Raw genomic sequence first — 27,514 nt, forward strand, 5'->3', positions numbered from 1 at the left:
CCCAGACATGGAGGAGCAGGGACGACGCTGGATTCAGGGTCTGGGTAGCTTGGGGTGAGCCTGCAGTGGGCAGAGGGCTGAGTACTGGCTGGAGATCCCTGGCTGAGTGGCCTTGGTGCCCACAGAATCCTGTCCTGAGGCCTTCTCTGAGCTGAGCACAATCTAGAGGGAGGTGGCTCTTCAGGTGGAAAGCAGAGAACTTTCACTGAAATGGTGACCCTGTGGCCTAGGAAAAAGGTGTTCAACTTTCTTCCCCACTCCTGTCCCCACTTCCTGGCAGGAGCTGCCTTTGACTTTCAGTTTAGTGGATTAATCCAAATATAAGTACTGCCTGGGGGAGGCAGAGACAGAGTCCTTCCAACCCCACTCCCCAGCCAAACCCACCCTGACTGCCAGCTCATGTCTGTCCTGCCCTGCTGTGGGCAAGGACTGGCCTTGGCCTCTGACATTTGCATTACATTCATTTTTTCAGGGCCAATTAGTCCAAGTGTCAATTGGAACTCAACTTGGGTACTGCCCGCCAGAGGCCTGTGCGCACTGAGTCTCTGTGTCACCAGGCAGGTCCTCTGCCCAGGTGTCCCACGACAGGCCCTGGAGGGCTGTGGGCCTCCGTGTGTCTGTTCCCCACACCAGTAGGCTGGAGAGAACTTTTCCAAATAGCCTCTCTTGTCACTCCATGTTGGCCACCTGTGTAGACAGGCCAGTGCTTTGCTCACAGCCCCGTAGCTTGTTTGGTAAAGAATCTGCCTGCAGTGCAGGAAACCTGGGTTCAATTCCTGGGTTGGGAGGATCCCCTGGAGAAGGAAATGGCAACCCACTCCAGTATTCTTGCCTGGAGAATCCCACGGACAGAGGAGCCTGGCAGGCTACAGTGCATGGGGTTGCAAAAGTTGGGCACGACTTAGTGACTGAACTGCTACCACCTGGAAGAGGGGCCCCAGGGTGGCTGGGAGTCCCGCCAGGCCCCTGGTGGACTGTGATCCTCATGGATGGAGGGACGGGGCACTCACCGTGAGAGCTAACATCACCTCGTGGAAGTTCTTGTTCCCCACGATTCTCTTCTTCACGGCTCGGAAGGCATCTTTGGGACTGGGCAGAAGGACAAAAGAAAGGATGGGCGGAGGATCAGAACCTCTTTATCCAGCAGGGAGGCTGCGTGCCTGAGATCAGGAGGTGCTGGGAGACGGGAACAGCTCTTATCCACCCAGGGGGAGGCGGGTGGGTGGGTGTGGAAGCCAGGGAAGCCTCCTCCTTCTCCAAGGCCCGCAGCTGAGTGTGAAGGGTGGGATGGTGTCAGCTGGAAGGAGCAGGGAGAGTGGTTCAGGTAGTAGAGGCAGGAGTCTGGAGCAGGCCCAGGTGGGGAGGAAATGAGAGGAGGCCACGCGTGTGGTGGCAGGTGAGGGAGGGGCTGGCGAGGCCTGTGGTTATGGTGGGGAGGGGAGCGCGGCAGCTGCTCTCCCTGCTCCACCTGTAACCCCACGGCTGTCTGCACGCCTCACCCCGTGTCCTTGTCCCTCAGCCCTGTGCAGGGGAGATCCACACTGCTTGGACTGCTCCGGCCTAAAAGCCTCTGTGGCCCACAACTTGCACACCTACTGAGTAAAAGCCCAGCTGAAATCCTGCTGATTCATGACCCTTTCCCAGTCCTCATCTCCTGGCTGCATTTGCCCCCCGGGGCTGCCCGGCTAGAGAGGACACCCCCTAGAGGCCGGGGGCGGCATTCTCCTCTGACACTTTGCCTTCCCAGAGCCCAGTGCACTGCAGGAGCTCAAGCAATACTTCTAGGCTGGGGAGAGTGGGGAGGGGGCTGTCCTGCTGTTGGCTGGACGTGTCAGGCTGTCAGTGCCAAATCCATCAAAGGCAATATAGGAGAGTCGGGAACCCTGACGGGGGCTCCGTGCAGGAGTGAAGGAGGCAGCCAAGGCTTCCTGGGAACAGACCTGCGTGGAGGGCGGTGGGGACAGAGGTGACACAAGGGGTGAAGGACCGAATGGCCCTAGCCGGGGAGGGACCCTGCCCCTGGGGTGTGAGGGCAGTCTTCAACCCAACGCCCTGGGGCAGCTCCTCAGCCGCCCTCGGGGCTCCAACCTGGGAGAAGCTGGTTTCTGTTCCTGGCTTGGCCGCTCACCTGCGGCCACGTCAGCGCTCTGAAGGGACGAGTCTCCACTTCTTACCAAGTGACCAGAGAAGGGGCGCAGCACCGGGAACCAGCAGTTCTGGCCTGTGTCCTGTGGCTATGGGTCTACGAGTCTAGTTCTAGTCTATGGGCCTGCGGGTCTAGTTCTCTGCCAGGGCACAAAGTGGATGACAAGAAGGCTGCAACCCAAGGTGGCAGCAGACAAGAGACAAAGGCTTAGATGACAAGCTCAGTGAGGTCAAGGGTCATGTCTGCCCCGCTCACTGCTGGATCCTCTGGGCCTTGCGCAGAGCCTGGAACTCAGGAGGTACTCGCATCAACAGCACCTGAACGAGTATGACCCCAGTTCCGCCGATGTCTACAGCTAGATGGGGACTTGCTTCTCTAAGGACACGGCAGTGACCTCCAGCCTCGACATTCACGACCGGGCTCCGTGAGGTTTTCTGCCTCAGTCCTCTCGGGGACCCCACCACCTGCCCACCTCCTCACCCCCCGCCACACTCAAGAGTCCAGATGCAGGAAGGCATGTCCCCACCCAGCACCTTGGCGAGCCCAGGGCACACGGCTGGGGAACTGGAAGGCTCTGGCAGCCACTGAGCGCTCCTGACTGGCCCTGACTGTGTGCCGCAGACGCCTACAGCCTCCTTAGCTCTGAGGTTGGTGCTGCCTGTCTGCTCCCTCCACACGGTGAGGGAGCCCTTGCAGGGCAACTGGACCACTGCAGGGAGATATGGGGGGAGCGCTGAGAGCCTGCTCCAACTGCTGAGCCTCATTTTCCAGACAGAGGCCTCCTCTGGTAGTTCCTCCGGCTGGCGGTGGTCATCACACCCCTTCCATCTCATCCCTGGTTTTTCATGAGAAGGACAGTGACCCTGTACCCTTCTCTGCTCCCCTCAGGGCCTTGAACAGAAAAGAGCTTTGTCTCTGAGGACAAAGACCTGGGGAGGTACAGTGATTTGCCCAAGGTCAGATGCTGGTGAGCAATGCTAGTCAGAGGCCAGGAACTGGGACCACGGTGCCTCTGCCACACCACGTGCTTCAGTGGGATGCCCTGACCCTGAGCAGGAGGCTGTGCCCTGTACTCCAGAAACACTAACTCTGCCCAGTCTCTCTCGGTTCTGCTGCATGTTCACTGGCCTCCCTGTGATCCCAACCCTCCGTGCTGCTTTCAGATCTTAAGGAAATGAAAGTCTGTCCCTGCTCACGGGGGAAGCTAGGTATCCTTGATGCACAGTCCATCCCACGGCATGCAGAGGGGGCTCGGGGCCACCTCCGGATTCTAGGAGCCTCCGGCTGGCTTTGTCCTGTGAAGATGCCGCACAGGTGATGTCCCTGGAAGAGCCAGCAGGCTGTGCTGTGGCCGCTGGGTGGGAAGCATCCAGGGGCCAGCTGGCCGGCTGCACACGTGGCATCTCTGGGCCTCTCACCCACCTGATGAGATGGTCAGACTAGATCACGGTTCTGAAATGTTTCAGATGAACTGCAGTGGCCGCCTCGCCCGCTTCCCTCTCCCCCCGCGGTCCTCACCCTTCCTCGGTCTCGTTGATGATGTCACAGATCTCCATGTTGAGCGCCCAGTCCTCGCTCTGCAGGGAGCCATCCGTGGCTTTCTCTGAGGACAAGAAATCACAGGTCACAGAGGTGTGCGGGGGTCCCGGATGGACAAACTCAGAGAGCGGGAGTGGGGAGGACAGCGCCTCTGGGCACTGAGGTGGGCCAGCACCATGTATATGGTATCACCTTCACCGTCCCATTTCGTCTCTTAATTCCTATAGTAGCCATGTGAGGCCAGGAGGGAAGCCCCGGCTGAGTCTACCACATGGGCAGCGGATGGATTCAGAGGCCTGGCCTCAGTGTGCTTGTTTCTGACATGACAATATTGAGAACAGGGTTTGGTTTTATACTTGCAAATAAGTGTTCTTTCTTGACTTTTTAATTATCTTTGGACTTGGAAACACTTCTGAGGTTCAAAGTGTAAAAAGTTCCAAAAACACATCGAATGGAGAGTCAATCTACCTGCCTCCCCTGCCCCTAGCTCCCTTTTCCTCAGTTTCCTCTCAATTCTCCCAGTGATATTCTTTACCTGCACAGCCAAGGACACGGGTTTTAAATCCTGACTCTGTTACCACAAGGCCTGGCCACGGCCTTCCCCTTTGTGTCAGCTCATCTACAGAGAGGTGGACTCTGAGGTGCCCTGCAGAACCACCCAGGGGAAGCTGGTAATGCAAACCAGCATTGACAGGATATTTGGTGCCAAACGGGTGCTTCTAAGTGGTGGCAGGTCTTTTTCTTATTAAAATTGAGGCAAAGGTCACACAAAGTAAAGTTCACCATTTCAGTGGCATTTAGCATATTCACAAAGGTGTCCAACCACTCTGTCTGGATCTTAGGGTGAGGTCTCCATGTAGCCGGCTACGAGACTCTCCAGGCCTGGAGAGGCCGTGTTTAGAGGTCCTTTGCTGTAAAATCTGCTCAGTGTGCTCCAGCGTGAGAGGTGGTGGGTGGACAACGAACGCAGGAAGAGAAAATCCTAGGACGTTCAAAAACATTCTTTAAGAGCGAAGTGCCAACCTGCGTTCACACTGCCTGTTTTCTCTGACCTCTGCACCTTCTAGGTTCCATCCACATACAGACCTAGCTTTAAAAAAGCTCCAGCGGACTGCATATACCCTGCTTGTCTCAGGCAAGAGTCTGCCCTGCGCGTTATCCCTGCATTTCTGTCAAGCACGCACCTGAGTGTTTACCACTGGCTGGATCACTGGTTAGGACACTAGTCAAGATCCCCCGTCATGGCTGAGTTCTCAGCTTGAGAGCCCAGCTCCAGGCTAGGAGTGCTCCTGTCTGTAGCCTCGGTGCACCCCCAGGCACTGTACAGCGGGGTATCTCCCAGGAGCCCCCGTGGACCAGGCACCCAGAGCTTATTACACACGATGGTGCAGGGGAGGTTCCCGCACCACCCTGCTCATGGGGTGACATGCCAGGCCTGCTCTGGGCACCGGGGGTGCAGTGTGGACAGACGGATATGGTCCCTGCCTTGTGGCGCTCAAAGAGGCCGAGCTCTCAGGACAGATGAGTAGGCTCTGTGAGACTGGTCATGGCTCTCCTCCAGCCAGGAGGCAGTCCTATCCTGTGGGGCAGAGCCTGGGCTGGGCTGGCATAGTCAGATCCCTAGAACAGTGGCTTCCATGCTCTACGTTTGGAAACTAGCCTGACTTCAGCTCCACCCTGGGCCCCCTTGGGTCCTGCAGGCTATATGGAGGCCTGGGTAGCTCAGGACACGGGCCAGGCAGCCAGGCATCCAGGTATGGACCTGGCAGCAGGCAGGTTGCTTGGCTCCTGGCTTAGGGCTGCGAGAGGGGTTGACAAAGGGCTCCCTTTAAAAGGGTGGAAAGAGGGACTTACTCATCCCACAAGTATGTCCTGGGTGTGGCTTCTCTGGGCCACACTCCCTACCCCTGGGACTACACGCCTACTGAACCACATATGAAGAACCGAAAGAGCTGACAAGTGACCCCTGGGCAGGGGAGGGCTGGGTCTTACTTTTGAGGGTCTGGGGGGCAGTGGCTGATCAACCATGCAGAATAGCACCTCCTTCCGAAGCCACGTCTCAGTAACCCCGTCCCACGGCGGGAAGGGCTCATCAACCTAAGTCCTGACTGCCTCTAATGATCCACTGAGTTCTGCCAGTTCCAGCCCTGGACGCTCTCTCCATCCCAGCCCCTCCCTTCCCCACCCTGCTCTCTGCCAGCCAGGGCACCTCCCCACCTTGCTCCCCTCACTGATCCTCCATGCTAACCCAGAGTGAACTTTCTGGAACCTGAAAGTGATTGTGTCCGTCCATTCCCAAATCCTTCAAAGGTCCCTTAGCCCCCGGCTGGACCTACAAGGCTCTTCCACAGTGATAATGTTTTCACTTCCCAAGTTATATTGCTAGGTAACACTCAGCTGTTTACATCAAGAAGGTGACTGGGGCCCTGGCAGCTATAAGGTGCCACTACTGCCCTTGTCTAACTAATGGGGAAGCTGAGGCATGGAGAGATCACACGGTGGTGAGGGAGGGTGGCTATGGCTGCCTCTGCCCTTATCTCCCATCGGGCATCAGGCACTCTGCTTTTCCAGAAGGATGCACCCAGAGCACTCAGCCCATCTGCCCCCTCCTTCCGGACCCTGGCTCCACCAGCAGCTCTCGGTGGTTCCTCCATTGGTTCCTCCCTATGACCTCCCCAGGGACTGCTGAAAACCACGGCACCTCCCTCCTCCTGGGGGAGAGAGCGGCAAGGTCTCAGAAGGGATTATGATCATTTAGAAAGGCAAGCGGCTGTTGAGGGGGCAGATGGGGCATTTATGAGTGAGAGAAAGCCATCCTGAGGAACCAGGGTGGGTGCAGCGGGACCCCTGGAAAGTGAGTCTGACACCAACCTGAGCACAGGGCCAAGCTCTTTAGTCCTGAGTGCCAGCTGTGGGCGGAGCCATTCGGAGGATGGAGCTTTTTGTAGGGGGTTTAGGGTAAAGGGGGCTCTGCAGTCAGTCTGAGCAGGTAGGAGGTGAGGAAGAGGCAGAAGGGAGACAAGAGACATCTGAGCAATTCCAGCAGAAGGGAGGTGTGCCCAGACCCCTCCCTTCAGGGCTGGGACAGTTCTAGGACTTCCTCAATAAAGATGTCCAGAGACTTCCCTGGTGGAGTGGTCCTGTGGTTAAGACTCTGTGCTGCCAATGCAGGGGGCGTGGGTTCTATTCTGGTCAGGGAACTAAGATCCCATAAGCTGAGCAGCTTGACCAGAAGATTAAAAAAAAAGAAAAGAAAAAAAGGTGCAAAACGGTCCAAGGGGTAGGCATGCTCTATTAAGGGCAGAAATTTAAACCCACAGGAATCTGGGGATGTGTGTTTTATTTTTGGTTTTAACCGCAGAAGCAACTCAGCTGGTTATTTTAAGAAGGCGGAATAAAAACACTGACAATGGTTACTAGTTCCAAAAGAATGACAGCTGACTTCTTGAGCTCTCTGCTGTTGGCTGTGACCTTTGGAGGCCCTGGGGCAATCCTACCCTTGTCCCCCAGCTCTGGAGGAAGCCGGGCCCTGTGAGTCACCTGCTGTCGTCCGGGCGGGCAGGTGGAGGTTGGGGATTTTGGGGCATTTGTCTGTCTGCTCAGCAGTCTGTCCTCTCCATGTGGGGCTGGTGCCGGCACAGCCAGAGTGGTGGCATGGCTTTGGAGTGGGACAAGCCTGGCCTCACCTCTGAACTCGGAGACTATGGGCAAGGCTCTGAGCCTCAGAGTCTTGGTTTCCTCATCTGTGAAGCTGGAAGAAGACGGCCGCCCCTACAGGTGATGGGACTTTTCAGCCTGACAATGTGCAGTGCGTCAGCTGAAGAGCAGTGGCAGGTTGCTGCTGAGTCCCACGACCATGACCCGGGATGAGAGCAGCAGACAGTGGCCACCGCAGTCTCCAGTTGCAGGCCCCTGGAGCCAGCCTGCTCGACTCAGGGGCACCCTGAGTTTCTGGAGAGCCCACCCTCTCAGCCATGGGGGAAGCCCTGCTTCATAGGAGGCCATTTCTGTGGAGCTCAGGGGACCTGTGGGTCACCATTGTGGGTGCCCGTCCCCCTGACTGCCTCCTGCCAGGTCAGCCCGAGGGCAGCAGCCTAGAGCTGCCTCCCCACCACCCTGCACGTTCCGTCACCAGGTCCCCAGGGGCCCGGCTGCTCAACGTGTCTCTGAGGTGCCCACCTCTGTCATCACGGTCGCAGCTCTGGTTCCGGGCCTGTCTCCCACCTAGCCCTGTACCATCACCTTCACACTCTCCTCTCCCAGCATAAATCCAACCAGTGCTCTTCTCTGTATAAATATTGTCTATGATACCCCACTGCCCGAGGATCAAAAACCAGATCTCTTTACGGGCTGAGAGGGACATCTGAGGCTGAGCCCGGCCACAATCTGCTGTGGTCTCCTCCGTCCCTCAGCTGCCCTTGTTCTTTCATGCATCAGGGCTTCTGCTTGGGGCGCCTGGCTCCCCTCCAGGCAGGCACCAGGTCACAGGTGACGGTCAGACCTCAGCCCTCACCACCAACACTTGTCGGCTTCTCAGCACAACCAAGCCCCGGGCCCTGCACTTCTCGTCAGCCCCACTGCGCTCACCACAGCCCCTAAGGCAGAGGGCGGAGACACTGAGGAGCAGAGAAGCCAGTGGCTTGCCATGGTCATACAGTGTGCGTGTTGCAGAGCAGAGGTTCGAACCCCAAGAGTTTCTTAGCTACTAGGCTGCGTGCCTCTCAAACATACTGAACACGTGTCATCCAGGCCCCGGGAGACACTGGTGAGCAGAGCTGGCCAGGTCCTGCCTTCAGGAAGTCTGCAGCCTGGTGGGCAGCCACCATGGCATCACAGAAGGGAAAAACCCCTGGATAGAAAAGAGCAGGTGCTGAGACAAGCACAGGGGTGTGCGATTCAGATGTGCCAATGGGAGGACCTGTAAGGCCCTACCCCAGTGTTAGCTCCGCAGCGTACCTCCAGCCAGGTGAACCGTGCCAGGCTCATCCTGCCCCTCTGCACTGACGCTGTGGACAACAGCAACCAGATGACCAGCCTTCCCTGCCCGTCAGCCTGGGACCCTCCTCTCCTGTCACCACCCTACAGCCCATATCACGTGCGGGGACAGCTCACACCCACACCCGGAAGTGGAGAGTGGGGATGCAGAGCCGGTCTAGGGGGGTCTGGACCTGTGAGCTCCCCCTCTGTTCTGCTCCCGCCTGCCTCAGCTGGATGCCGAGCTCTGGAGACATCTCTGTCTCTCCGGGCCCACCTCTGGTGGGACAGAGAGTAGAGGTTCAGCCAATGTTTGTGGAAGGACCAGCCGAGGCTCCAGGGCACCTCGCTGCTGAGCACCCGTCCCCACTCTGTCCCGGGGAAGACTCCTCATGCTTCACTGACCTAAGCTCCCTTGTCCACTCTTGAGCCCCTCTGCTGCTAGGATGTGGCTTACAAATAACGACCTGTCAGAACTTGGTAGATTTTTCTTTCTAGATTCAATGAAATATGGTTTGCAAACAGTAATGAAGTGTCTTAAAGGGCGAGGCCGACAGCTCAAGTCCCACCTTGACCGTGACCACGCCTGGGGCAGGGCTCACCGACCTGGGATAGAAGGTGAGGTAGCTGACCATGATCAAGCAAGCAGTGACATGAGGCGCCAGCTCGACCCAGAGCTCCCACGGGCTCTCTTTCCAGATCCTCCTCCTATGACCAGATCCCCTGTGAGGGTGCCCACAGGCCACCTGATCTTCAGGAACTGTCACCTTTCCAGTGTTCAAGGCCACCTACTCATATCGCTCAAAGGAGCCATGGTGAACCCTTGAGATTTCCCTTCTAGTCTTTACTGTTTTCAGGATTTAAAAAACACATCAGCATAATTTTTTTAAAGATGTGTAATGGTACTGTGACTATGGCTCATTTGTTTCTAACTACAATTCCTGTTCCATACCCTTAAAAGACACAGAAATATTTATGAGTGAAATGATATGCTGTTTGGAATTCACTGTACCCACCCCTCCCTCTGATCCCTGCCCCTCTCCCCACCCACGTCTGCCTCCATCGCTGGCCCAGCGCCCCTTTGCCCCCTCTGCCCACCTCTCCACTGCCTCCCAGGTGCCCTCTTCCTGCCCTTCTCTTCTCCCTCCCACGACACACTCTGAGCGGCTCCTGTTTGTCCAGTCCTGCACCAGGTGCCAGAGGGGCAAAGATGAACAGAATCCCTGCCCTTGGGGAGGCCCAACAGCAGTCAGTGAAAACAGCTGGAGAGATGTGTTTAGAGGAAAAGGACAAGTGATGTGACTGGGGTCAGTCCAGGGCACCGGGGAGCCGCGGGGAGGGGTTAGCACCTACGGGAAGAACCGGGAAGGTTCCAGTGAGGAGGTACCTTCTGGGCTGAGCACAGGGCATGAGCTGCTGGGCTGGAGGAGATGAGGAGGGACATTCCTGGGAGAGGAAGAGCATGAGAGTCTTGCAAAGACTCCAAGATGAAACCTCAGGGGTGAAGAGGAGAAGAGGAGCGACAAGGAGCTTGAGGGTCAGTCTGAAGGGCCCGAAGGAGGGAGACAAGGCTGTTCTGAGACCAGGAAAGATCCAGGAGCCGGAGGTGGGCTGAGGGTCCTGGAGGGAGCAAGGCAGCCAGAGAAGGGCAGTGATGCCAACGGCTTGGAAGACCAGTCCTCGGAGCAGGACAGAAGGAATCAGGCATGGACACCCCTAGCCTGCCCCCTAGCAACTCCTCCCTCGTCCCCACCCAAAACAACAACCCCGCTACCCACTGGCAGTGCCCAGTCCAGGAGTGGGCAAGCCACCCAGTCCTGATCCCTGGGGAGCATGGGGTGTCTGCGGGGCTGCACTGGGGAGGGGAGAGCTTTGTCTCGCTCATTCCTTCCTTCGCTTCTGGGAGCAGCACAGGAGCATGGTGCCTGGAGCTCAGGCTGAGGGGGGACACACTCAGGAGACAAAGCCGGCACGTCCAGGACCAAGAGTCTGGGTGTTAAAAGACATCTCTGAGCTGTCAGACCAACTCTGAAACCTCCCACCTTCCGACTTTTTGCCAGGTAAGCCCAGCATGTGGGGCCGGCTCGGCTGTGTTGGCTGGGTATCTGTCTGTCACTTGCAGCCAGGGTACTCCAAAGCTTGGTGGCGGGATGTGGTGTGGAGCCTGGTCTTCTCCCCGCTTCCTCCTCCCACTGCCTGGGACTTCTGCCTGGGCCCTGCTTCCTATGGGGCCTGCCTGGACCCCCAGAGGGCCTTGCCCTCTGTGCTAGGCCAACAGGACTCTGCGCAGACAAAACTACAAGCTCTGCTTAGTGTCACGGTAACTTTGCAGTATTTACTGCTTTGTTCCTCCGTCTCTTCCATTAAGCTGTGAGCTCCAGGGTGGAGATTGTGAGTCATGGAATTCTCTACACCAGACCGGATGACCAGGCCTGTGAAAAACCTGCAGGACGTGTTTGATGAATGACTGAATGAAGGATGAGGCCATATTCACAGGACAATAAGCCCTTAGAGCACTTTAATTTAAATAAACTACTCCCACCCTTTGGCCCTCGTAGACCCTTTAGTAGCGGCTGTGTAGAAATCCTAATCTTCCTTCCACTTGGCAGTCCTATGAACTTTTAAAATTAATTTTTTTTTTTTTTTTTTTGCCCATGCCACGTGGCATGTAGGATCTTAGTTCTCTGCCCCCGGCATTGGAAGTGTGGAGTCTTAACCACTGGACTGCCAGGAAGTCCGAGTCCTATGAATATTTTTAAAAACTACCTTGCGTGTGTGCTCAGTCACTTCAGTCGTGTCAGACTCTTTGTGACCCCATGGACTATAGCCCGCCAGACTCCTCTGTCCATGGGATTCTCCAGGCAAGGATACTGGAGTGGGTTGCCATGCCTCCTCCAAGGGATCTTCCTGACCCAGAGATTGAACCTGTGTCTCTTATGTCTCCTGCCTTGACAGGTAGGTTCTTTACCACTAGTGCCACCTGGGAAGCCCTAAAAAGTACCATGTCCCTCTTTAATCTGACCTCCGCGCTACATCCTCAGTTCCTGTGACCACCCCACTCTGGATGTGACCTCCAGAGCCTTCGCCATTCCCATCATCCCCTTGGGACACTGGCCAGCTGTGCTGTCCTCCTGGAAATGCAGCATGGGAACTCACGTACCTGTCCACATGGGAGGCGGTATCCGTGTTAACTCACCCTGGGACTATATGAGATGTTTACTCACTCCACCGTATGGACCTGACCCCCACAGAGTCTGTTGCTGTGAAAGACACTCTCCACTGCTGTACTCTGTTTAGGTGTTCTAATCTCCCTTGCAGTCAGAAGAGGCCCTGTGACCCAGTGCTGGCCTCTGACGTTAGTGGAACTTTCTGGCGGCTCCCAGCGAAGGTTTTCCTGCCCTGATAACAGAGGCAGTGCTGGCAGGTGCTAACCGTGCTCTGTCACGTGCAGTCCAGCAGGAGGAGGAAACCTACGCGCTAAAGGCTGGGGGTGCGTGGGTGCAGAAATGCAGAAAGAAGAATACGAACAAACTCAAAACTACACGCATTCTGGACCCACACATTTCCACTGTAAAGGAAACCTGCCGGGTCCCTGTCAATTCTAAGGGGAAGCAATCAGGTGGCAAAGTTAGGAGAGTGGGATCTGGACACAGACAAACCCCAGTTCAAGTCCTGACGGGAGCACTCGCTGACTGTGTGACCTGAGTGAATTCCTTAACCTCTCTGTGCCGAGTTCCCCTCCTGCAGAATAGAGGAAAGGATAACTAAAGCACCGACCCTCAGGGTTACGTGAGGAGGAAATGAGAGAAGACACTTCATGTGCTCCACGTCCCACCCAGCACAACAGCCAGCCCCCAAACAAACGTTACCAACTAGAAATATCAATCCCCAAATCATTGCTTGAAAATTTCAAGCATCCCCAAAAAATAGCTTTTTAAATCACATACATGCAGAAGCCATTCTTTTTTTCCCCCAGCCAGCAAACTGTCCTGAAGCCCACTTTCCAGTGAACAGCTCTTTCCAGACTCAGCATGGAAAGTTCCATCATTCTCCTGAGTTGCTGAGCCATCCTTCCCCAAAACCCTGGCTGCCTCTCCCCTGCCATTTTGTAACCACACGCCACAAGAGGAACTCGAAAATACCTCACCGAAGGCATAACTTTGGCAACCCACAATTTTAAAGTTGATACAGCTAACTATAGTACCTAACTGAAGAAAATTCCAGTTTGCTGAAAGAAGGCTTTTGAAAAACTATCCAGGTAAGAAGGAGCAAAACTGTGAAAACAGAGGTTTGAAGGGACTGGCCAAGGCATATATGACATTCTTTTTTTCTTCCCCCAACTCATGAATGCAAAAGATGTATGTATGACGTATGTAGGCATGTACATTATTATTTATGTACCTATCTATCCATAGAGAGATTTAAGGGATTTCTTGTGCTATTGTGGAGGCTTCAGCATCAGTTCAGTCGCTTAGTCGTGTCTGACTCTTTGCGACCCCATGAACCACAGCACGCCAGGCCTCCCTGTCCATCACCAACTCCCAGAGTCCACCCAAACCCATGTCCATTGAGTCGGTGATGCCATCCAACCATCTCATCCTCTGTCATCCCCTTCTCCTCCTGCCCTCAATCTTTCCCAGCATCAGTGTCTTTTCAAATGAGTCAACTCTTCGCATCAGGTGACCAAAGTACTGGAGTTTCAGCTTCAACATCAGTCCTATCAATGAACACCCAGGACTGATCGGATCTCCTTGCAGTCCAAGGGACCCTCAAGAGTCTTCTCCAACACCACAGTTCAAAAGTATCAATTTTTCGGCGCTCAGCTTTCTTTATAGTCCAACTCTCACATCCACACATGACTACTGGAAACACCATAGCCTTGACTAGACGGACCTTTGTTGACAAAGTAATGTCTCTGCTTCACCCATTCCAATCCATCTTAGTTCGCTGATTCCTAGAATGTCGATGTTCATTCTTGTCATCTCCTGTTTGACCACTTCCAATTTGGACTCATGGACCTAACATTCCAGGTTCCTATGCAATTTTGCTCTTTAGAGCATGGAACCTTTCAAAATCTGCAGGACAGACAAGCAGGAGACAGATGCAGTTCAAGTACAGAGGTCATCTGCTGGCAGCATCCCATCTTCTGGGGAGGCCAGTCTTTCTTCTATGCAACTGGTCAGATGAGGCCCATTCACATTATAGAGGGTAATCTGCTCTTCTCAAAGATGGACTTAAATGTTAATTTCATCTTAAAAATACTTTCACAGAAACATCTAGATTAATGTTTGGCTAAATATCTGTGTGGGCTTTCCTGGTGGCTCAGCCAGTGCAGGAGATGCAGGTTTGATCCCTGGGTTGGGAAGATGCCCTGGAAGAGGGCATGGCAACCCACTCCAGTATTCTTGCTTGCAGAATCACCTGAACAGAGGAGCCTAGTGGGCTATACAGTCCATGGGGTTGCAAAAGAGTTGACACAACTTAGTGACTAAACAACAACAACAAATATCTGGGTACCGTGACCTGGCCAAAATTGACACATGAAGGGAACCAACCCAGGGTTTATCCTGCATCAGTGTATTCAAGCTCCAGGTGAACAGAGGACATCTCTGCCTGTCCTTCGTTCTCCTGGTCTCAATCTCTGTAACCTGGCTGGCTCCTCCCTCCCGATTCCCTCCTTCCCTTTCCTGCTTTCCCCACAGGTGTAAAGCCCAATTCCTCCCATGGATCCTGCATAGCTGCTTGGCTCTTCATGGCACTCTGGGGTCTCTACCAGTTCTCAAGTCTTCCATGTCCATGGAAGCACAATCCCCTTGGAGGTTCTGTCACTTGCCTGGGGACATGGCTGGGGAGGGGAGGAGCTGGTACTTGAACCCAAATCTTCTGATGCAGGGTCTATGTTCTGAGCCTATTCAGACTGCTTACATCTGAGTGGCTGAAATGTGCCATCTGGGATCACGAGCAAACCTGGCATCAGGTGGGATCATGAGCAAACATAAAGACATTTTTAGAGTTGCCTATTTAATGTCGAGCAGCTTGTCAAAGTCATGACTTCAGGATGTAATTACACAGGATAAGGCCAACTTTAAAAAGGTAAGTGAATAAAAGGAAGACACTATGAAAATACAACTAAAGGTGGGACACAAGGGCAGAAGTCTGGAGAGAGCCAGCTTCGGCAGAGACTTCCGTGATAAGGAGGTAAAGAGTTAACTTGTCCTGAATCCTCGGAGTGATGGCCCCAGGCTAATTAGAAGACTGAGGGTTTTTGTTTTTTTCTGAAACCAGAAGGGCGGAAATGTGGGACTTTACTCTTATTTCTTTGAGCTCAGGGAGGAAACAAAACCTATTCACCAGTTCCATCTGTACAGTCAGGCAAAGGCTTTAATTCCCAAGTGAAAACCGGCTCCACCCCACAGCCTGAAACCTGACCTGTCTGTGACTGTGGCTGCCACCCAGCCTGCGACTGCTCATTCCCAGTAACACCAAGACCAGATAGAGGCTGTGCTGGGACCAGGGCCCTAGGTGGGTACCCTGGCTCCCTGGTGACCTTAGACTCTGCCCCATCAATGATAATAACACCTGGGGAAAATCACAACAGCTGACAATTATGGACAATTACTGTCTGGTGGGCAATGGGCCAAGTGCTTCACAACGTGACCATATGAGAACCTCCCTACATGGCTGAACCTCCCAATCCTGACTGATCCCTGCTATTATTATCCTCATTTTTAAGACAGGAAATTGGAGAACAGAGAGGTTAAGTAACTTGCTTCAGGTAACAAAGCAGACGATGGATAAACCAGGATTTGGACCACCTGGTCTGACTCAGGAACACACCCCGTGTGGCCATCTGACTCAAAGCCCTTTCTAGATATTAGTCCCTCTTATCCTTAAGACACAAATTTTGGGTTCTAACCTGGTGCCAGCACTTACAGATCAAGGAATCGGAGCTTCAAGCTGCAAGGGCTCCACATAGCAAAGAGTGGGAAGTGGTAGAGATTCTGAATCGGGGGGTCCAGAATTGGAGCGTTCTCAAGCATCTCTAACAGGGATATCTTGGGACCCCATTTTGAAGCACAATGCCCCCCATCATTCTGCCTCTGGCCAAGAGGTCAGCAAACTATAAACTCATGTGCCAAAAGGAGTCTGCTTTTGCATGGCCCACAAGCTTAGTCTCTACAGTTTCAAATGGTTGAAAAAGAAATTCCAAAGATCATTTCATAACATGAAAATTACATGAAATTCCCATTTCAGTGTCCACAAAAGAAGTCTGAACACAGCCATGTCCCTTCACTGACACTGTCTGTCTGCTTTCGTCCTCTGAGGGCAGAGGCCAATAGATTGCAGCAGAAGCCATACGGCCCACAAAATTGAAAATATTTACTCTCTGGCCCTTTACAGAAAAAGTTTGCAAATCCTGGTCTAGTCTACTCTGCCAGCCACGCAACATCCTGCTTACAGCCTCCCTCCCCTCCTCACCTCCAGTGGTGGGGAGCTCACTACCAAACTGCGCCCAGTCCCGCTGTGAACCGTGCTGGCACTGAGCTCCTCGGAGTGATGGAATCGGTTCCATCACTCCTCCCCAGTACCCAGCCATTTCTTTCTTCTCTCTAATATCAACCTTCCCCTGTCCTCACCGTCCCCTCAGTTGTTCAGTCCTCTGTGAATGAGGGAGAGTGATGGCCCCTAACAGAAAGTGGTGAGAAGGAATGAGACACAGTCAGGAGCGAACGTGAGCCGGACCCAGGTCTCCTGCCACCTAGCCTGGCATTCCCTTGACAACACGCCTGAATGTCCGGTTTGGTTTCCACTCATTGCTCCCCAAAGGGCAGCCCTGAGGGCCTGTGGGGCTCTCTTCCTGCTAATGCCTGTTGTCTCCCACCTATGATGCCTTCTGGTAGCCCCCTAGCTTGGCCTTTGTGGGGCTAAGAGTGGCTCTCCCTGACCTTTCACCTCTCCTGTCCACCCCAGGGCTCAGTCTTAGGCTCTGAGCTTTCCTCCTGCCCCATGACTAGGGGCTAGTCCCCAGGCACTGCCTGTGTCTAGAGTCTCTGCTGTTTGCAGCTGGCTCTCCTGGGTCAGCTGCACCTCCAGTCAAAGTGCTGGGGTGAGCTGACAGCTGGAGGTGGAAAATTGGGTTTTTAAAACAAGGCCAGCCAGGGCTGTCCTCAGAAAATACCTCAGATGGGTTTTTAAATCCTTGGAAGAAAAGGGCTGAGTCAACACCAGCTAGTACTCACTATCTGGGGTCCTTTCAGCCAGAGGCTGCTGCCCACTGGAAGCTTTTCTGATAGATAAAGCATCACCCACCATTTCAGTAAACAAAAGCACTTGTGGCCATCGAGCCTTTGGTTACAGCGGCACCCTCCCTTCACCAAAGTGCACCTGAGCAGAGTTCAGGATGGAGAAAAAGAGTATACTGGGCCTAGATAGTGAAGATGCACACCAAAGGAATGACTTCAAAACGCCCAGACTCTTGCCTCTTCCCACACAGAGAAAAGCACTAAAATCATTCATTTGTGATGTCTGCTTTTTGTGATTAGCAGTCATCTTTTGCTGTCTGACTGTGTGTCCCCCCACCCCCCTCCACCTGCCTTCCCCCACCAAAAACTCCTATATCTCCTGGCTCCTCCCTGACCTCTTTGGAACGGTGCCTAAGAGCTATCTGAGAGACTGCCTCCCGGGCTGTAGTTCTCAGTGTGGGCTCCAGACAAAACAAAATGCTCAACTTTTAGGTTGTGCATATTCTTTACTTCACAGTGGATTCTTTAGTGACCTGGAGGAGGAAATGGCGCCCCTCTCCCGTATTTTTGCCTGGAAATCTCATGGACACAGGAATCTGGTGGGCTACAGTCCACGAGGTTACAAAGAGTTGGACATGACTGACTTGACTGAGCACGAGTGACCTGGAAACATTCAGGGCCCAGTAAGCGCCACAAGCAGAAAAGCTGGTCTGTGGGTCAAACAATAACTGTGGCTGCTGGAGGGCTGGGTTGCTCCAAATTCCAAACAGGTATTGACCAGCCAGGGGCAGGGTGGTGAGGGTGCAAGAGAGGACCTCAGTTCTGCAGGCAGAGAGACCTGGGTCTGGGTCCTGACTCTAGGAAGCTGGGAAACCTTGGGAAGTGACACCTTCCTTCAGATTTACTTTTGATGATTGGAAAAAATAGCAAAACCCTGTAGGCTTGAAACCGACTCCCCCTAAAACTGAGTTCCTCTGTCAAGTTCATATTAATTTCTTTATTCAAAACTTTATTCCCTTTCTTGTCCCACACCTGTTGCCCCCAAGACTGAAGAGTATCAAAGAAAAGGGGGCTTTGAAAACCACTGGTATCCTGCAGGGCCCTTCTGGGTACGAAAGCCTTTCAGTGTTCCCCATTTCTTGTTTTTGCGGAAAAGGCGTCTGTCTCCTAAATCTTCCCTGAATTCCAAAGGGCAGATTCAGTTACTCATTAGGGGAGGGAGGGAACCCAGAAACAAAGGAAAAGCAGTCAAGAAACAAGAGTGCAGCAATATAAAAGTGTCCTAGTTCCTTCTCAAGGGATTTACTTGACAATCTGATACACATCTCTGAGTTCTACTATAGGAGCTGGGGCCCCACCCAGGTGGATGATGGTGACTTCAGGTCTGCGCAAGCAGGGAGACCCCAGACTGGATGGAACCAGAAGGCTGATGCCCGAGATTCCTGGAGCCCCACCTTGTTACCTCCCACAACCAATCAGGAGAAATATACAAACCCTGGAGTTCCACCTTCCTCCTAATTTTGCCTTTAGAAACTCCTCCCTGAAAACCAGTGGGATTTTGGGTCTTGTGAGCATGCATAGCCCAATCTCCTTCCTGGGCCCTTGCAATAAACTTTTCTCTGCTCCAAACTCCCGCTGTGGTCTGTTTGGCCACACTGCACACCCAGCACACAAACCTGGGTTTGACAACAGGACTGCGATGCGAGTATGGCACCTGGTGTTTGCTCACAAACTGTTACTTTCCTTTTTTCCTTTCTTCCCTCCAGTCATGTGTCAGCATGATGCTAAGTACCCAGGGTCTGGATCAGTCAGATTCAGCATCTGCTCTCACAAAGCCTAGTCCAGCAGGGGAAACACACGCACAATTACTAACAGAATGCCACAGTGCTTTATTAGTGTGACATTGGTGAAAATAATAAAAATGATGACGATGTTTCCTGCAAACTGATAATGTGCCAGGCCCTCTCCAGAGAGCATCTCACTTCACTCTCACAACCACTCTGAGAAATGGATGCTGCCATAACCACCATTCCACCCAGGAAGCAGAGCCCAAAGGCAGACAGGGAGTGAGCCTGAGGAGCTAGGGTGATGGGAGGGCACAACAACAATGGCTGGATCTGAAGGGGTCAGCGAAGGCCTCATGGAGTAGGTGATGATGCCTGGAGCTTTGAAGGAGGCACTGGCAGCAGGCATTCCAGGCACAGGGAGCAGCAAGCAGAAAGGGGTGTGGATGGGTGACTGCAAACTTTCTGAGTCGAGAGACACTGTGCTCTGATTTACACCATCAGGACCTACTGTGCTCAGCGCTGCCAACTGGACAGGGCTCTATGCTCAACTGGGGGATGAAGTTGGCAGGCTCGAGAAGAGATTATTTCAATCCTGCAGTTTATAGAAATGCAAGCAGCTCATACTAGGTCATTAGTAATTACAGCTGATCAGGGATGTTGCTCCCCCACACCCCGGGAGTGGAGGTGGGGGGGAAGAAAAGAAAAGGAATACTGAGGGTATTAACTCAAATAGCAGACATTATTCATTTAATCATACTTTTAGAGCCTCTTCAGCTTTGGTTCAGATTTCAGGGACTCAGAGGGGTCCCTGAAATCTCAGCTTTCTGACCACGTCACTGGGGTCTTGGGTGAGTCCTATTTTCCACCTTCCCTCTCTTGGCCTCAGTCTCTAGTGTAGAATGAAGGGGATGGGCTAGAATGGAGGTTTTCAATCTGGTGGCCACCTCAGATCTACAGTCATAAACTCTGGGGGGGTGGGGCCCAGCCTTTGATGCTTTAACAAGTCTTCCAGGGGATTCTGATGATAGCCCTGGATTAGAAGAGCCCCAGGATAAGGACTGTTCCTGCAGTAAAACATGGTCTGTGCTCTAAGGGACTAAGAGTTTAGTAGCATGCTCTTTGGATTGAATATTTCTTGCCCAAGACAGGTAACCCTTCAGGGTAAGAAGAGAAGCTTTTTTCTTTGACTACCTCAAGCCTGGAGTCCCAACGAGCTTTTCTAGAAAGCCTCAGGCATATTTGGCTGACTGTGAACCAGAATTTTTTTCTTTTTTGGGGGGTGGGTGGGTAGGAAGTCTCAAACTTGACATGTGATAAAAGCAGAGGTTTCTGCAGTTGGAGAAATATAGACAAGAGATGAGCTGCCTTCTCTTCAGCTTCCAAACAATGACTCATCAGTGTGTGTGTGTGTGTGTGTGTAGCAGGTGGGTGAGGGTCCTGAGAGAGCAGCTGCCCCTCTCAGGTCCAGGAGCTTCCTGGTATGTAAAGTCTCTACTGACAGCATCCTCTCAAAACATTTGATTACAAAACCTCAAAAGAGCCACAAACAGCCGCAGGGGGCGATTTCAACACAGAGCTGGGTTAACAGACTTAAGTGAGGTTTGACTTCTAAGACAGCAAGAATGAAAAGAATGTCTTGTCTAAAAGATCCAGTTTTCCCAGTCTGGACTTAAGGCTAAAAATCATCAAAAAGATAGAGAGACGCTTTCACAGTACTTCCCTCGGTTTATTCAGGCGACGAAGCACACCCAGACTGTTCTGGTGAAGTGTCCGGGCCATGGCCTGTGGGTCCTCTCTGAGATGGTGGGCAGGAATGAGTGTCTGTGAGACCAACTGTCCAGCCATTCTCAGGATTTTGGAACCCTCACTTGGTGGTGTCTCAGTAACAATAATAAATATTACCACCTTCTTTTAGAGAGCATCTGCCACGTGGAATGCACTAAATCCTTCACACTTATGAACGAGTTTAACCTAAACAACAACCCCAAGGAGGCAGGGACCATTATTATACCCTCATCACTGGGGGAGGGATCCTCTCTACAGACAGCCAACGCCGCACCATTAGTAAGTCTCGGGTCAACAGGTGCCAAGAGAATCAGGAGACCTGGGCTCTGAGTGAGCCTGTGTCTCGCCCAGAGGGCTTGGCCCTCCCAGCTGCTGAGAAATGAGGGAGGCCGAATCAGGTGGTTTCGAAGATGCCTTCCAGCTCCGAGTCTGCGACTCCACGCGGTCCATTCGGTGCCGGCCGATGAGGCGGCTACGGCCGGCAGTTCCTGAGGCGTTGGCCTGGCCTTCTCGTGGGGTGGGCTCCCCAGCGTCTAGCCCCGGCTTGGCGGAGGAAGGGCTCCCAGCCGCCTGCCCGCAATATGCCCGCCCGGCCGCCAAGCCCCAGCCTCCTGGTCCTTGAGAATGGACTTCCAGCCCTTCTCAGGTATCAGTGTTCGCAGCTCCAGACGAGCCAGGAAGGAAATGGCAAGAGCCCAGGTGGTGTAACCCGTGCAGGGGAGGCGACGACAGAAACCATCGAGGGACCCAAGGACTGCAAAAACCACGCAGTCCCTTTAACCCCCCAAACTTTCGGCCTGGATTCGCGACCCCAGCAGCTGCACATTGGCTGAGCCGCGGCCACGCGGGCCCGCCTTCTCTCTTTATTTATTGGCTGCCGTGGGCATCCATCACAATCCGAGGCCTCCTAGTGGACAGCGGCTTTTGTCAATCAAAGCAGGCGGGAGGCAGGGCGGGGCCGGGTCTGGGAGAGACACGCCAGCCTCACTCCCCTCCCTGCCTCCCTCCGGTGTGTGACTCGGGACCTGGAGGTACCCTGGGGGGCCGGGGTCGAACGCGGAGTGGTGCGTTGGGGCTGCGCGGGGCCCCGGGGACTCACCGATGCGCTGTCCCACCGGAGAGCTGAACGGGTTCCCCAGGAGAAAGTCCATCGCCACTGCTGCCGCTGCCACCAAACCGGGGAATCAGCTGACAGCAACCGCCAACACCGCGGACCCGTCACGTGACGCGCTGGACCGTCCTCGAGGAGGCGCGGCTGGGGCGGGGCAGAGGCAGTCTGGAGCCGAGCCGCAGGCCCCGCCTCGGACGTGGAGTGTCGGCTCCCTGAGGCGGAGGGTGATGACCTCACTGCGGTTAACTTGGCGTCGGTGGACATCACGCAGTACGTAGGGCGACTGCGGACAAGGGGGCGTGGGTTTCGCTAAGCCACGCCCTCCATGCGTGCTTAAGGATTTAGGGGCGTGGTCTTTGAGCTCTTCTCATCTGGAAAACCCAATCTCAGACCCGGGAAATGACTTGGGTAAGGTTACCCAGCAAGCCGAGACCAAAGCTCTAGCTCTTAGTCTAAGCTCCCGGGACCTCAGTATGACTACACACCCGGTGCTGGGGTTGACAGCCTCTCTGGCCTGTTGCCTCCCTACCCAGAGAGGACGCTTCCTGTTTGAGGCTCAGGTCTCCTGGCTGCAAAATGCGTCATGTTTGCAGCCCAGATTCCCTTACCTCAAATAGAAGGCAAGAGCCAAGGATTTTCGAGACCTTGACACTGAGAGACAACTCAGTGAATTGCAGCTAGTGATGGGCTAGAGCTCAGGGTGGCAGAAAGCATACAAATGTTGTGAGTGGGTCCTAGGACACATCTCTGCCATTCATTTACGGTGTGATTCAAACAGCAGGCTTCCATTTTCTCTGAATTCTGGAATTAGATCAAGGACTTCTAAACTTTATTTTTTTAGGTCACAGGATCCTTTGAGAAATTGTACAAAGCATTCGAGCGTTTCTGAAGAAAAAAGGCAAGATAGAATTGTACCTCAGAGGGGTTCTGGGGTCCCTGAGGTACATCAGTGGACCCCAAGCTAAGAATCTCAAAGGCTTTCTCCAGCTTTGTAATTCATATATCTTCTTCCATGTTCCCGTGTGCCATGTTTCAGCTGTGTCACTTACTCATTAGATATCTTATCTATTGGTTATATTTTTTTGCTTCTAATGACATGCACTCCAAAAGATATAATAACCACTGCTTTGGTAGTCTGAGCTACTGCGAGGTGATTTAGTATTTATCGAACATATTTGTGAATTTTTAATTTGAAAGGCTAGTAATTTTCAAATTTAGGATGATAGAAAACCTGAATTACAACTTTATCACTTCTGTATGTTAACTGAACAGTCAATAGGGTCTGACATCTTTATTGTACCATATAAAAGCTTTATTGAAATCATGTACTCCTGTGCTTTGAAGTGTTTTAATAATGCTCATGAGACATGTTAATATATAACCAGTCCCCCAGTAGTCTAGATGCTCCTTGAGGCTGGGATGCTATGTCTGTTTCTCTCACTGTTGTCCAGCACGATGACTAATGCTTGAAAATTTAAATTAGCAATGGCAGTTAGCCTATAAAGGGGGGATGTGCACTTATGATGATTTTCATGTCAGGTAGGTACCTTCCATGTTTTTTTTCATTTAAGCATATTGCTTGTTAGTATGGCAAGTATTTAGCATGATTTTCCTTTGGATTCTTCCATTAACCTTTAATATCACTATGTTGGATGACTGGAAGTTCTTGCCTTCTTGCATCACTCTGGTTTGAAGTGATTATAGGCAGATCTTGGCTTTACTACAGAGAATAGAACAGCCATAAGTTTCATCCTTCATAGTAAGAAAGCAGAAACAACCCACATACCCCCAAACAGGGAGTGAAATTATATTAACTCCATGCAGACAGAAAGTTGTACAGCTATTAAATTAGAAATGGAAGTGTGTAGATTTTGTCAATAAATAGTAATGTAAATGGAAAACATTAAGTGCAGTACAAACTATGTCTTCAAACTATTTCCTAACAGAACAAACTCATTTAGTAAATAGTCTGTTTTAATTTTTCCTTTTAAGCATTTTAGCAATATCAATATCAAATGCCTTACTATGGATAAAAATGTTGAAATCCCTCAAGACTGACAATGCATAAATGTAATATAATTGATTATAACCTTTAAGTACATTTAAACAAAAAAATTAAGATACTCTGCTTCCAAAATTTAAAGACCACAGTATGACAAGAAAAGTGAGATCCCTATAGTAAAGTCCAGCTAGGACAAAAGAACATTTGGACAATGAATAGTTCTGATAGTTTTCCTGCAATCACATTTGCTCAGGACTGCAGATAATGGAGAAGGATTCCGATGAATTACATACACAATTTAAATTCGAAGGTGGCTTGGGGTAGAAGAGCAGAGAAGGCAATGGCACCCCACTCCAGTACTCTTGCTTGGAAAATCCCATGGATGGAGGAGCCTGTTAGGCTGCAATCCATGGAGTCGCTAAGAGTCGGACACGACTGAGCGACTTCACTTTCACTTTTCACTTTCATGCATTGGAAAAGGAAATAGCAGTCCACTCCAGTGTTCTTGCTTGGAGAATCCCAGGGACGGGGGAGCCTGGTGGGCTGCCGTCTATGGGGCTGCACAGAGTCAGACATGACTGAAGTGACTTAGCATAGGATAGCATGGGGTAGAAGAGAGCCTCAGCTTTGGGGTTTGCTGTTCCAGTGTGCTTATTCTGGCTTTGCCATTTACTTAGCTGTTTAAACTCAGGGAAAGTGCTTTCCTGTACCTGTCTCCTTATTTGTAAAAGGGGATAATATTTATAAATCTTTGGGGGAGGATTAAGTGCAATAAAATATGCAAAGCACTCTTCAGCAATATGGTGATCTCTTTCTTGCTGCCTCTCTGTAAGAAGTGAGCCTTACAGCCAATCATAATATTTTATTATTTATGACTATCAACACCTTATGTTTGCGTTGAAAATTTTACCTTGAAAGTTCTAATCTCATATATTAGATGTTCACAGTATTACTAAACATACATGTCAGGCTGGCTGGCTGCAAGGCTTGGAAACAGGGAAGTGACATTAACACTTTTATAGACAGGACTGCAGATACCTATAAAATTAAGTGATTTATCCAATCCAGTGTAACTCAGCAAATCAGGACAGTACTGAAACACATGATTTAGCACACAATTTGAATGCAACTCTTATACAAGACTGATAGATATTTGACTTAGGCCAACAATGTAATATGCATACAATTTCATTTGCCAGTGAATATAGCTACACTTACAGAGCCACTGGCTTTGCAATTAGCAAAAGAGAAGATGAAAGTCCTCAATGTAAAAGTTAATAGAAACAGAGCAAGATGTTTGTTAGGAAGATAGCTTTGATCAGAAACTTGACCTCTATTCCAGATGGGCTTTTTTTTTTTTTTTAATGTGAAAGACAGGTTTAAAATTTCATAGGAACTTTGGTTGCCACAGGAAAAAGATAGCTGACACTGGACTACAAATATTAAAAATGTGATTTTTAATAATATAAGTACAAAATTTTATTTCTTTATACAACTGTAATGGGATTTGGATCAAACTGCTAGAATTTATTTAAAAAACAAAATAAAACAATGATATAAAAACTGCAAGAAGGTCTGAATCCAAAGTTTTTCCTCTAATAGTACCAAATACCACAAGGAACAGATTATTATACAAATGTTTACAAATTTTAAATACAAATACAATAGGGTTGGACTCTAAAGGAAAACAAACAAACAAAAAGCAGGCTCTCGTCAAGACGTCGTTAATGTGTACAAATGACGATGGTGGGACTGGCTTCTTTCTGTACTCATCCATGTCTCCGAGGCCCCTTCCCTGATACCCTGTGTCCAACAGGAGATGACCTGGGTAGAGAGGAGGTGTGCGACAAGCGCTGACACACGAAATCAAACCAGGACTTCTGCTCTTCGTAGTTTTGGTTCCCAGACATTCCTGTTCCCTTCTGTTTCCCCAGTTCAATCTCAAAACTGCTCTGAGGTGAGAAAGGCATTCGGCAGCCAGAATACCTTTAAGGAACACAGTCCTGTGACCACATGGATGGGAAGGAAGAAGGATGGAAGGAGTTACACAGGATGCAGGCTGGGGGCACTATCCTCAGAGATCGACTCTGATGCCTCTGCTCCATCCAGGCCAAGGGAAGCAAGCAGTCACCTCAGAGCTTGGTTTTGATGTGGACTCTTGCACCAAATTTAAAAACAACCCTGAAGGGCTCAACTGTTTTCTTTGGAACTGGAAGCAAAATCTGGTTCTTTGGAAATGAGGGCAGCTGGGAATGGTAACATTCCTTTTTATTTCACTTTCTTGACATTATTTAATTGTAAAGAACTAGAATCCCAACATAATGATTCCGTCTTGAGGCACGATACCCTAAAGAGTGGGTGATCTGGAGTTTGCAGAGGAGGCCAGAGGAAGGAGGGGAGGAAGAAATGACAAATCTAGTCTCTTCCACATGCTGTTGCTGGTGGAGGCTCTTGTTTTTTAAATTATATATACAGAAATTTACAGGATAAATTAAAATCTAAGGGAGTTTAAAGAGTTAAATACACATAATTAAAACACATTCATACTTGCACATAAATAAACCTACATGAGAACACAGTACTTTTTTTTTTTTTTTGCAATTCGCTTATGTGTGGAATGCGAAACGCCATGTATCTGGCCAGCAGGGGAGCCAAAGAGAAGATCCCAGGAATTAGGCTGGGCAAAGTTCACCTTCTACATCCACCCAACAACCAAGCGGGAGAACTGTGAGCTGAGCTGATGCTGCCCATGGAAGATACCAGCTCTTAGTGCTGCTGACCAAATGCTCTGGGTCAGTTCACAATACAGACTGTGCAACTGGTGACACTGATGACTTTACTCACTCCAGGGCTCACAAAACTCCTTGGCCCAGACAGAGGCTGCCAATGGTACCAATGATTACAATAAGTTTTGAGACATGGACACCGATAGAGCAGGAATTGGAATGAACCCTCTACTAAGTTCACTTAGGCCATCACAATAACTTTCCGATGGGAACGATGTTATCGCCTCCCACCTAGGTCACTTCAAGTTGAAAAGCTTTGTATTTTCAGTTAACTGACGTCTTCCCATAATCTTTCCCATTACATTTCAGACTGTAAGACAGGTAAGGCAAATGGTCAGTGATGGGTCTGGAGGTACAACTGAGTTTGGAAAAAAATCACATTTTAGCCAACCTTACCGTGACGCACTAGGCATCCAAAACTAGCCCCCAGCCCCCAAGTTACATTGATTTTTAAGGCAGATTTATCCACCACAGGAGAAGAAAGAATTCCAAGCCCATATTCATGCCAAGGTTTCATCTTGGCTAAACCTTTGCCATTTCATAAAATTATTAAAAGCAAAGTACTTACAGTCCTATGTATATATTTTACATTTTACATATATATATATATATATGTGCATATATATAAAAATTTAAAACCTACACCCAGAGGCCAGTGAAGGGATCTGGAACAGTCACATACACACAAGCCAGCAACAGGGCAGGAAAAGGTTTCTGTCCAAGAGTCTTTGCTGTCACAGTCCAGGCATGATGTAAGCAATGTTGTCTAGTGTGTTTGACTGCAAAACAAGGGGAAAAGTTTCAGTTGAAGAGTACTTTACCTTAGTTCCCTGAGACATATTTCTTTGTTTAGGGGAGAGAGATCAGAAAAGGAGTCTGGAGTTAGAGAAAACGGGGGAGAAGATGGTATTCTGTTGTCTGTTTGCTGGGAGCTTTTCTGCTGACATCTCCCATTAATCCTAGTAAAGCAGTGGCAGCAGACTCGCACTCTCTTCATCTCTGGAAGAGCAAATAGGAAACACAGGCGGTGCAGTGCCTTAGGGGCTACGCTGCTTCTCTCCAAAGGAGAGAAATCTTAGGAAATGGCGTGTCTGCGATTTCACTGAGGGTCCAGCACACATTCAGCAGTCAGTGTCACGTT

The 27,514-nt window shown here is 51.1% G+C and overlaps 2 protein-coding genes across 7 annotated transcripts in view; both read right to left on the reverse strand.

Moving 5' to 3' along the window:
- The window catches only part of TOM1 (target of myb1 membrane trafficking protein), a 40,441-nt gene extending 18,637 nt beyond the window's left edge, over positions 1-21,804 (reverse strand). The window contains exons 1-3 of one of the 2 annotated variants that reach the window (XM_070370198.1): positions 21,574-21,804; positions 3,665-3,749; positions 1,011-1,089 (exon numbers count right to left, since the gene is read on the reverse strand). In XM_070370198.1, the coding sequence (XP_070226299.1) occupies positions 1,011-1,089; positions 3,665-3,749; positions 21,574-21,625 (216 nt within the window). In that variant the 5' untranslated portion in view covers positions 21,626-21,804. The remainder of the gene's footprint in view (positions 1-1,010; positions 1,090-3,664; positions 3,750-21,573) is intronic. The other variant, XM_005898267.3, reaches the window with a different exon arrangement.
- A 3,198-nt stretch (positions 21,805-25,002) lies between these two features.
- The window catches only part of HMGXB4 (HMG-box containing 4), a 35,591-nt gene continuing 33,079 nt past the window's right edge, over positions 25,003-27,514 (reverse strand). For 3 of the 5 annotated variants that reach the window (XM_070370197.1, XM_070370196.1, XM_070370193.1), the window contains one exon: positions 25,004-27,152. In XM_070370197.1, the coding sequence (XP_070226298.1) occupies positions 27,108-27,152 (45 nt within the window). In that variant the 3' untranslated portion in view covers positions 25,004-27,107. Of the gene's footprint in view, positions 27,153-27,514 lie in introns of all 5 variants that reach the window. The other 2 variants (XM_070370194.1, XM_070370195.1) reach the window with 1 other exon arrangement.

Source organism: Bos mutus, chromosome 5, assembly GCF_027580195.1.
Source record: "Bos mutus isolate GX-2022 chromosome 5, NWIPB_WYAK_1.1, whole genome shotgun sequence".
In the NCBI taxonomy this organism is placed as follows: domain Eukaryota; kingdom Metazoa; phylum Chordata; class Mammalia; order Artiodactyla; family Bovidae; genus Bos; species Bos mutus.